The sequence below is a fragment of the Varanus komodoensis genome, unplaced genomic scaffold (assembly GCF_004798865.1).
Source record: "Varanus komodoensis strain SLA01 unplaced genomic scaffold, ASM479886v1 scaffold13_3, whole genome shotgun sequence".
In the NCBI taxonomy this organism is placed as follows: Eukaryota; Metazoa; Chordata; class Lepidosauria; order Squamata; family Varanidae; genus Varanus; species Varanus komodoensis.
This window is the reverse complement of record NW_025335409.1, coordinates 12,417,859-12,429,384: the sequence shown is the minus strand read 5'-3', so window position 1 is coordinate 12,429,384 and position 11,526 is coordinate 12,417,859. Positions and strand designations below refer to the sequence as shown.

Sequence of the window (11,526 nt, the reverse complement as noted above, 5' to 3'; positions counted from 1 at the left end):
TGAGATTAAGTATGTGCTCCTACATCATAAGCAAAATAATAAAATCTCAGGAGCATCCAAAGAGCCATCAGAAACAACACCGGTTACTTCTGAATAAGCACGTTTAGAATTCATTAGAAAATATCCCATATAGCTCAGCAATTGTTTAAGTATCCTCGCGAGAGACGTCCCTAGCCCCTCAAATCGAAACAATATGTCCCATCAGCAGCAGACGTCAATCCCGCAGCATTCTCTCTTCTTCATCTAAAGACAGCTCTTTTCCTTGCTCTCCCCGCTATCAGACCAGATTGGTACATCCCACAGTTCTATTTATCAAGCGTAGGGAAGATCCTATCCATAGGGAATAACGCAGGGGTGGGGAAAAGGAAGTTTCTCCAGAGGTAGGAAGGAAGGGACCGACGAGCAGCACAGCCAATCGCAACGGGCCTCTGACATGTGGCACCAATGGAGGGGCAGCATGCCCGGGCGTGGCAGATCAACACGTTGAAGGGAGGGGAGCGAGCGGATGTCACTGCGTCTGCGCTGAAGGGGAAGGCGAGGAGGGCGGGGGAAAGCGGTGTCGTTTCTCTTCTAGGGCTCGGTGTTGGCGGTAGCGGCTGCCGCGTTAGCGAGAGGGAGGAGAAGGGGAGGGAGGGGCAGGGCAGGCGGCGGTGAGGCGGGCGGGAGGAGAATGGAGCGGCCGGCCGGGCTGCGCTGAGCGGAGCGGAGCGGAGCGGAGCTGTAGCGGGGAAGTTGTTTTCGGGGGGCCGTCTGGGGAGGCGGTTGAAGGAGGGCCAGGGCGGCGGCGGCGGCGGAAGCAGCAGCGGCAAGAAAGCCGGTTTGCGGGGCGGCTCCTCAGGCTGGGTCTGTCCCGCTCCACAGCGGGCAGGAGGGAGTGGGAGGAGGAGGAGGATGGAGCAAGAGGAGATCCTGAGGAAATTCATCCAGCGAGTCCAGGCCATGAAGGACACGGACCACAATGGGGAAGACAACTTCGCCACTGACTTCATGGTATGCTTCGGCTGGGGGGTTGCGCGAGGCGGGCGGGTGATGGATCATGCCCCTTGCTTGGGGCACGAGGAGGAGCGGGGACGTGGGGAGCGGGGTCCCTTGCCGGACGCTGCGGTCGAACCCCTTGGAAGGTCCATCCTGGAATGTAGATGCGCCCCCTCCCATTTCTCCATCAGGGCTGTGCGTGGAGGGAGGAGGGCGCTGAAAGGAAGGGCTGCATCCTCTTCCCTTTCCTCACACGAATGCTTCTAGTATGAATCGCTCTCCTCGTCCCTATGGGTGTGTGCATGTGCTACTGAGGATTCAGCGGTGTCCGTGGCATGCGAGCATTATTGCCATTGTTTTTGGTCTCCCCTTTTTCCCCCCAGAAAGGGGAAAAATGTATAAATCCTGGGCACTCTTGTCCAGAGGGTCAAGATAACAGTGGCTAAACACGACTGGGATTTCTTTTCATCGTTTGCGCTCTGCTTCATCTCCTCATTCTTTACTATTCTGGTCCAGTGAGAGTGTGTAAAATTATGAGTCTGATTATCTCTTGGTCTGCAGTCGGGATGTAATGGCTATGTGTGCACTGAATTTTCCCTTCTAGCCTGGTTACCTATAGCGAAACCTCAACTTGTGTTTTTTTTTTTTTATTGGGGTTAATGCTGTTGCTAATAGTTCCTTTCTTTTGCACTTCATAAGCTGTAGTCTTATTCTTTTATCCTTCTGCAACACTTACAGCCATTTATTTGTGAGCTTGCATCTATGCACGTTGCTATAACCATATTTATAGCAATTATATGGTCTCATTACAGCTCGCTCTTGAAGACAGAGGATTATTACATCCTATACTCTTTAGATAGGTAAAAATGATGGGTAACATCTATAATTTAGATAACAATGCAGATTCTTGAAAGTTCTGTTATAAACATTGTATTTGGAATTATAAGTCTGTTTTTCAGTTAAGCAATAGTGAATTCTGATCTAGTTTTTTTCAACTCAGGCATAAAGCTTGGTTTCTGTTAAAGATCTGGTGAGCTGATGGATACAGAAATTCTCTTGGGGTGGCCTGAAATACAGGGAGGTGACTACAGGATATTGTGCAAGAAGAAGGGGCTGTTGAAAGTTGTTTCAGGTCTGGGGTATGGAAAAGGAAGTGGACTTTAGGAAGTGATTTCCTCATCCCGGATGGGGAGGCATGGGAAAGAGGAATGGCTGTTCTGGCTGAAAGGATTCTATTGTTCTTGAGCTAAGCAGAAAAAAGATCTAGAAAAGAGGTGACAACTTGCATGTTCAGTTAATTCTAAACAGATTCATTGATGCACATTTTCCAAGGCTTTAACCTGCTTCCCAGTTTTAGAGTATCTGCTTCTTAAAGCTGCTAATGTTAGCTAAGCATAATGAGTGCAATCATTGTTTTCTGTTATAAGTGTAGAACATACCAGCTTTTGCTCTGGAAAGCCAAATAAATGAGATTGGGATTTGCACCTAGTTCAATCAGGTATTACTGATATGAACCTACTAAATCTTTTTTTGAAATACAGATATGTCTAGGGATGGAAAGTCTCCAGGTAGTGGAGCATGTGGGGCCTGCAAGGAACGCTGCCCCCCACCACATGTTGCCAGCAGGGCGCAAGCTGTCCATTTCTGACCGAGGTATTATTTACCATTGACTAAATTGTTTTTTCCATGATAGAAGAAAAGAGTTATTAAATACTGTAATATTCAGTGTATATGCCACTTTTCCAGTCAGTTTTCAGTGTAAAATACAGTGCTTGTATTTTCAGAGCCACCTTTAGACTTCTTTGAACTAAATCTAATAGTTTCTTTGGTCAATATGGTGCATCTTACACTCTGGTTCTGACAATCCTCATTGAATCACTTTTCTCTAAAAAATTAAAATAAGGGTCCTCATCTGACTGCCCATTTGTTCTGTTTGTTTTGTTTTGTCAGGCTAGTCTTTAAACTTCCCTACTCCCTTTAGAGAAAGCAGCACAATTCCTTGCTTTCTTATTTCTTTCCCTCTATGCTAGGGGAAGTCCTCCAGATGTTTTGACCTGAAGCTCTTAGTAGCTCTAGCCAGTAAAGCAAATGGTGAAGGAAGATTGGTATGTTAGGACAATGTCTAGAGGGCCACAAGTTCTATGCTCTGCACTTTACTCTCATGGACAATCTCATTAATCCTTAATAGCCTTGGCTATTACATCCCAGAGATGCTTTACCTTTTATGTCCAAACCTGTAATTCCTGCTCTTTTGCCAGCATCTTTCTCTGGATGTTGCATCATAATTTGAAGTTGGAGTTCTTAATTCACAGACATTTCAACCCAGGCTTTTCCCACTATAGCACTTCTGATGTTGCTGGAGGCATTGTCCAAAGCATGAAATGTTGTCATTACTTTTGACCTTGGCATTCTTTATCACTATCATGCATTTTCTAAAGCTTGACTTTAGTTTCCTTCTCAATTCTCTAAGATCAGCTCATTCCTCCTTGTACTTTGATTCAAGTCTTGATATAGAATTGTTTTTGCCACGGCTGCCCAGTATAGTCTATTCTGAACATTTCTGTTAAGGTTGCCTTTTAACATTGTTGGTGTCATCCTTCTCAAGTCCTTGCTGTATATCTAACCCATGTTTTTGTCCCCTTGCTCTGGGTGAATGAGTTGTGTATCTTGCCTTGGATTTAACATAACAGGAATGGTGTACTATTCTCAGTCATTTTCCAGTGTGTCACTATTTTGCCCTACCACTGTAACTATCCCCTGAACAGCTGATGGAAATCAGAAGTTCATGAACTTGTCCTCTGGAAGGTATGGGATATCCTTCAGCCAATAAATCGTTAAGCTGTTTTTATGCACGGCCTCCAAAAATGCAGGCACCAGCTTTTTGCAAGATATTTGGGAGGTCTCCCTGGAATTTTTGTACCTTGGGCTTACAGTCCTGCTATGCTATGCTAGTCGTGAAGTCATGTCTGACCCATTGCAACCCCATGGACAACATTCCTCCAGGCCTTCCTGTCTTCCAGCATCCCCTGGAGTCCACTTAAGCTCACACCGACTGCTTCAGTGACTCCATCTAGCCACCTCATTCTCTGCCGTCCCCTTCTTCTTTTGCCATCAGTTGTTCGCAGCATTAGGCTCTTCTCCAGTGAGTCCTTCCTTCTCATTAGGTGCCCAAAGTATTTGAGTTTCATCTTCAGTATCTGGCCTTCTAAAGAGCAGTCAGGGTTGATCTCCTCTAGGACTGACCAGTTGGATCGCCTTGCGGTCCAAGGGACTCGCAGGAGTCTTCTTCAGCACCACAATTCAAAGGCCTCAATTCTTCATCGCTCAGCCTTCCTTATGGTCCAACTTTCACAGCCATACATTGCAACTGGGAAAACCATAGCCTTGACTATACACACTTTTGTTGGCAGGGTGATGTCCTGACTGGAAGGCAAGTGCCAGCATTTGATTTCTCCTTGTAAATGTTTTTCATGCTTGGTACATGTTCTTCTATTGTCTCTTGCATTCTTACCACTATCTTAATGGGCCAAATGTAGGTACAATCATTTTTGAAGCAGAAGAGGCTAATGTGGGCATTCAGGGCAAAGCTTACAAACTTCTGTTAAACAAGAACACTTCTTAAAAGTTTCCTGAATCAGTAAACTTTACATCCTACCATGCCACTCTCTTTGTTTTCTTGGATGACTTCCATAGTCTTTTTAAAAGTGTCTGCTCAAGACATTTCTGTTATGAAACTAATTTTGTAGATTACCTGTACATTTTAGTGCTTCCTTAGCTAATTCCCTTTAGAAACTGATCATTAATTGTATCTTATTTCTTACTGATTATATGGTATAGTTTTTAAATTATGGTCTATATTGCTTTGGATACCTTTAATTAAGGAATAGGATGTTCATGATATATTTATCCATCTAATACAGTTTTGTAAGTCTTTCTGACAGTGACTAGGTTGCTTTTGTAGTTCTCTTTGGCGCTGACAGCCTTAATTCTCTTATTTGTTCTTGCATATGGTAGCTGCAGTGGTGCCCTTAGGGGTTACATAGGCAAGAGTCAACACAGGTAGATCCCTGCTTCTGGCTTATGTTTGAAATAGACAATGTGGGCATGAAGGAGGGAAGAGCATGGAGATGCAGTGGTAAGGATTTGGGCAAAAGCAATGTTCCATGTACTTAATGCCATGCTGTAGTTACATGGGATCTTTATACCTTTACCTTTCAGCAGAAGTTTAAGCAAAGCATAATTTTCTTTTTATACTTTTGCTCTCACCTTTTTGAGAGTAGATATGAATTGGGAATGCAGATGTGGATCTTGGGATTGTAACAAGATGAGGATAGATGCAGTGTGTGAGCTTAATATTGTGGTTAACCATTACAACTGGATGGTGGAGGACAGGTATGGCTGAGTGTTGCTGGCATGTATATGGTACTGAAGGACATGGGATTTGGGATCAGCCAAGGAACAAAATGTGGAAGAAGAAGGCAAGTCAAATGAGGAGCTTCCTCAGAGTTGAATGAGCTATCTGATGAATAAGAGAACCCAATAAAAAAGGAGTTTCAGAATCCTAAGACATGGAACCAGTCAAGCAGGAGAGAGTGATTATTAGATATTCCAGAGATATCAAGGTGGACAAGGATAGAAGAGAGAAGTAAAATGAAGAGTAATAAAAAAGAGCAGTTTCAGTGGCATGCAGAGGACAGAAACCATTTTATAAGGAGTTAAGAGTAGTTTGAAGAAAGAGATTGATAAGAAAGTAGAGGAAAAGGAAAAGAGTGAGATAAGCCAATAGTTAGAGCATGGGTCCTCAAACTAAGGCCCGCGGGCTGAATCTGGCCTGCCATGCCCTTTTAACCAGCCTGTCCCACAGGTTGTGCACTTGCTGGGCACACTCGTGCCTTGCTCACGAGGAGGTCGTTTTGGAACCGCTTGGAGAAAACGATCTCCTCATGAGCAAGTCAGTGCCTCGCCCAGCGGCAGCTTGCTTGTGGGGAGATCGTTTTGGACTGGATCGGAGAAAATGATCTCCTCGCAAGCAAGCCGGCACCTTGCCCTGCACCCCCCCCCCCCGCAGTCTCCACGCCGCGTGTCGAGTGTGTGTGCATCCGCCCCGCCCCACCCCCACACAAGCCTGTGCCTTCCCGCCAGCACGGCCTTGGCAGCCCGCGGCCACTGCTGGCACCTGTCAACTGGCCCCCTGTTGAAAAAGGTTAAGGACCCCTGAGTTAGAGGATGATGTATGGTCAGGAAGGTGCCTCTTGAGTATGGGGGAGGTGATTGAATGTGGTGAGGAATTAGCCTGAAAAGAGAGTTTGGTTTATGATAGGATGGAGGGTGAGGATAATAATAAAAATGGCAATTGGGAAATGGAAGGCAATGCAGTGAAGAGAACATGTGGAGATGTTAGTGAAGAATGACACTGGCCACCTCATCAAGTGGTATTGCAGAAGAGGAAGAGCTTACAGAGGGAGGAGTGTGGAGAAGAGGGAAAACCTCAGATGTATAATTGAAGAATGTGAGGTCCCAGATGGAATGTGTGGGGATGGACAGGTCTTGCATCTGAAAGGATCTCTTCAAAGGCAGAATAGGCATGTTGATGACATGTTAATTAGTGGGGAGCAGTGTAAAGATGCACATGGGACAAAAAAGATCATGTGTATGTAGATAGGGTTTGAGTTGATTATGGCTGACCAAGAATGGGAACTTTGAGGTATCGTAGATGGCTCAAAGAAAATCTTGCCCCAGTATATTGCCAAGAGAGAGGCAAATTCTATTTGGTGTACGATTGAAAAAGATACTAGTAAAATAAAATTACTAGTATCATAATGTCCTCTTGTGTCCTTATACAACTCTGTGGTGCAACAACAATCGAAATACACCTAATTTGCATGCAGTGGCAATCCAGAGCTTGTCTAACCTTTGGTTTCTGTGAACAGACTTGTGTGCTGCTTCACATTCCTTAATTATTCCAGCATTATTTATTAGATTTTTATATTGCCCAATAAGCAAAGCTTTTGGGGGCATTCATGACACTTAAAACTGACAATATAACAGGCATTTTACAACAAACACATATAATGATAATGATGCAGTATAAATTAAATTATATTAATAGATTTAAAACACAGTAATATATTTAAAGCAGAAGCTGAAAGACTAAACTGCCTGGGAAAATAGGATCTGGTGTGGAAATAATACAACATAGGTGCCAGAAAAGCCTATTTTGAAAGCTTATTCCATAGCTGGACTACCACAACAGAAAAGGCCACCTTAATAGCTGCCATTCTCACTTTCTTTGGCTGAGGCTTCCAAAGGACTGCTAAGAATGAATTTGGAGTCCCAGCAGGTATGTTTATAGGGCTGGAATCTTTCAGGTAACCTGGTCCCCGAATCTTTTAGATCTTTGAATCTCAACACTTTGAACTGGGCTCAGAGATGAGTATTGCCATAATATGACCATGTTGACTAGTCTGTGTTACCAATCTCACTGTGCCCTATTTTGAACCCTTTTCAGTTGCTAGTCCCATTTCAAACACAGCTCCATCTACAGTGCATTGCAGTAATCCAGACAATAGGTTATCAGGGCATGGACAGGCAATCTATGTTCAACTAAGGGCATAGTAAGTCAATTGATAAAAGAAGCTCCATGCCCCCATATCCTCTTGTGCCCCTGGTGATTATTCTGGATCCAAAAGCATGCTCTTTGACCCCTTCTGCCAGTGGGAGTGGCTAAATAATGGTATAACACTCTGTCTTTGAGTTGTTCAGTTGCTTGCACTGGCAGGAGGAGCCAGGTGAGAGTGACTCAGCATGGTAGCCCATTAATGATAGGTGAATGATCCTGATTGCTCTCAAAAGGGTGATCATTAGAAAAGCTGGGTAACTGAACAGTCCTGGTTCTCACAGGGGAAATTTCCTCAGGAATGGCACAGTGAAAGGCAACCAAAACCATCCGGAGGGGCAGGGGTTATGAAGGAAGAGACTTTCGAGTGTAGAAAAATGCAAGTATGGGGGACATGATAAAGGTGTATAAAATATTGCAAGAAGTGGAAGAGATGGATAGAGAGGTGTTATCAAGAGAGAGGGTTAGGGTTGGGGCATGGAGCATAGTAGGGGAGAAGTCACAGCTCAATAGCAGAATGAATGTACTAATATTCAGAAGGTCCTTGGATTATTTTCAGATATCTCCAGTTGAAAGGTAATGAAAAAAACCTCTGTCTGAGATCCAGAGAGCTGATACTGGTTGGAATACAGAGTATTTGGTTAGCTACTGAATGACCTGACTTAGTATAAGGCAGGGGTCCCCAGCATGGTGCCAGCAGGCACCTGGAAAAACATTTAATGTGGTTATATTGGCCATTTAAAAAAATATACATAGGTGTATTAATTTCAAATAAGTTTTTAGCAATTATATGTAGGATTAATCAAATATAGACTAAATATCCAAATAATTATCCATTTGATGGTGGCATCTATATGCACCTATTCATATAGCGAAAGAATTACAACATTCTCATTCCATTGCTTTATGGGAGGTGAGTTTTTACTTTCAGTTTTTTTGGTACACTCTTATCAGCAGTCAAAAGCCTACAGAGAATCATTTCCCTTTCTATTTGTGCCATTAAACATGGAATTAATTTAATATTCACTGATGTATGTGAGCTTTTAAAATGGTTCTAGTATGACATTTATCTGTGTTATAATCTCCTTTCAAAAACGCAAATGGGCTGGACATTGCCAACATTTATAGAGGACTCGTTGGCTGCATTGTAATCACACCAGCAATTGGCCAAATTGTACAAGTCCCTTATTGAAGGGATGTTGCAGTGGCCAATGGACATGAAACAAAAGATCCATAGATGTGACAGGTAGGCACCATAGTGACAATCCACTGATTAAGCCTTTTTTCAGTAGTGTTCATAGCTCCCAAATTTCCAAAGGTGTCCATGATTCCAAAAAGTGTGGGGACCTGGGGTATAATGCATCTACATATGTTTAAGAATGGCTGTGGCTAAGGAAGGAAATCCATAGTCATGAGCTAAAAGAGAACAGGGATAGGAGGCTGCTGATTGGTATAGTTATAGACATGAATGTTGATGTTGCCAAGAGCAAGATAGGAATACTATCAGAAAGCAAGTGGAGATTGGGTAAAAAATTGAAGGAGGTAGGGTTCTGATACAGCACACTGACAATGAATTCCAATACTACTGTACAGAATTAACTTCAGAGCTTAAGCAGTAATGAGGGTGAAGACTATTGATATTCCAGGGGTTCCCTACAAGGCATTGGCCTTTAGAGGTGATTGGGTAAGTCACTCAGCGGGGTGTACTGAATTCAGACTTGCTTTAATTTTAAGCCAAATAAACTTCTTTCGGTGCCTGCTGAGTTACAGAGAACAGTACGACTTTTTCTTGTTATGCTCAAAGCTATTATGTGGAATGAGATGTTACTCCTAGATTCTACCCAGACCAGAACACTGCAGGTAATTAAATGACTACACACATTTATTTATGGAATATATTATCTAGTCCACATAGTTAATTAATAAAGAGAAAGAAATAATACTTCTGTCTGATGACCTAACATAATCGACTGTACTTCTCAGTGATTGTCCTAATTGGCTTTTTGTCTGTATCTTTCTCCTTCATCCTGCTGACTTCTATAACTGTCTCTCTTCTAACTATAACTTATTGACACTTAGCTGACGCTCATTCTGACCTTGCCCACCACTCCCTTTTATTTGCCTGTTTTCGCTTCATTCTTCCTCTCATCCTAGTACAGGACTGTTGTCAAGAGATCTTCTAATGAGAGGGCAGTGGGAGTGCTGGTAAAATGAGTGGGAAATCTGTGAGGACAAGGAGTTGGAGAGATGAACGAGTTGTGGAGTGGGAGTAGTGGGCCTCTGCCCATATGGATGTCATAAAGTGTAACTATCACATGGAGCAATTTGGTCCAAATGAACAGAAATGGGACTAAATTTATAAATGAAATGAGCTGAAGGAAAGCTAGTGGAAAAGAGAGTTGCGTTTTCCCCCTCATTTCTATGACCAAGCCAAATTAAGCCTAATAATAGAAAGGATTCTATTCTTGATCAGGGAAGACTGCCACAAATATTTTTCCCATGTCCTTTTTAATAGATAATGTAGTTTTGGTTTTTGTTTATTTGACTAAAGTAAAAGTATTCGCTTGACTTTCAGAAGTAGCTTGCAGTTTCATGTGTATATGTCCAGAAAAGTCAAATGTCTTGCTGAGCGTGTGGAATGAGCTGTTTTGACAGTCACCATAATGTGCAAATAAAGTTACGATTTATGTTGTTTATAAGCTAACTGCCTATTTTAATACAGTTTTAGTGTCTGATTTGCTGGGGCAGTTCAGTTGTCGTAGCAAAATATGGTTTTCTGCTATGTGAATGAACAGTGGTGAGCCTCAGGTTTCCCCTCCATTTTCATGCCTGCCAAGGAGAGAGAAAAGCTTCTGATTTTAAACAAATTGCTATTTATTATTTATTTTATTTTCTCCTGCTCTCCCCACCATTAGATCCAAACTCACATTTGTTTAAACCATGAGTAATGGAGTCGTCCCTGGCCATGTCGACGTTTATGTTTCCTGGGGAGCGCGCGGGCGCTGCCATTGGCGTGGTCACGGGCAATGGATGTTACAGCGGTGGGGATTTAACATGTCCGCGTAGAAGAAGGAGGGACAGATGGCTGACACCTGTCCTTCTTTCTGGTTCTGCCCCCAGCCAGAGGGTGCCAGGTAGCCTTGTCAACCGCCCCTCGGGCCCGACGGTGCTGCTGCTCAATGCCAGGTCAGTCAATAATAAATCTTCCCTCATCCATGACTTGATTGTGGAGGAGGGGGCTGACCTGGCTTGCATAACGGAGACCTGGGCGGGAGAGGGGGGTGATGTTGCCCTCTCTCAACTGTGCCCGCCCGGGTATCTGGTTCAGCACTGTTCATGCCCAGAGGGGAGGGGAGGGAGGGTTGCTTTGGTTTACCGAGCCACCATTTCTCTCATGGGACTTCTGGTCCCTTCGAGGCCAGGGCTGGAGTGCCTCTACTTGGTGTTGGGCGACTGAGACAGATTGGGGATTCTGTTGGTGTACTGTGCACCCTTCTGCCCAACAGTCTCCCTGCCTGAGCTGACGGAGACCGTCTTGGACCTGGTGTTGAGGACCCCCAGGATGTTGGTCCTGGGGGACTTCAATCTCCATGCCGAGTCTGGTCTGACCGGGGCAGCTCAGGACTTCATGGCCTCCATGACAGCCATGGGGCTGTCTCAACATGTCTCCAGCCCGACCCATGAACGTGGACACACTCTGGACCTGGTTTTCTTGACAGGGCAGGAAGAGGGTGACCTGAGGGTGAGGAATTTATGTTTGACTCCCCTGTCATGGTCAGATCACTTCCTGGTGAGGTTTGTGCTCGAGAGTGGCCTCTCCCTCTGTAAGGGTGCGGATCCGATTGTGTGGGTCCGCCCCCGGAGCCGGATGGATACGGATGGATTCCTGAAAGCCCTGGGGGAGTTTCCGGCTGACAAGACTGGTGCTCCTGTCG

At 44.2% G+C, this 11,526-nt stretch overlaps 1 protein-coding gene across 1 annotated transcript in view; it reads left to right on the top strand.

Annotated features, from left to right (window-relative positions):
* The first annotated feature begins 672 nt into the window (after positions 1 to 672).
* PTPN12 (protein tyrosine phosphatase non-receptor type 12) overlaps positions 673 to 11,526 on the top strand; it is a 75,103-nt gene continuing 64,249 nt past the window's right edge. The window contains exon 1 of the mRNA XM_044423381.1: positions 673 to 990. Within this exon, the coding sequence (XP_044279316.1) occupies positions 892 to 990 (99 nt within the window). The 5' untranslated portion in view covers positions 673 to 891. The remainder of the gene's footprint in view (positions 991 to 11,526) is intronic.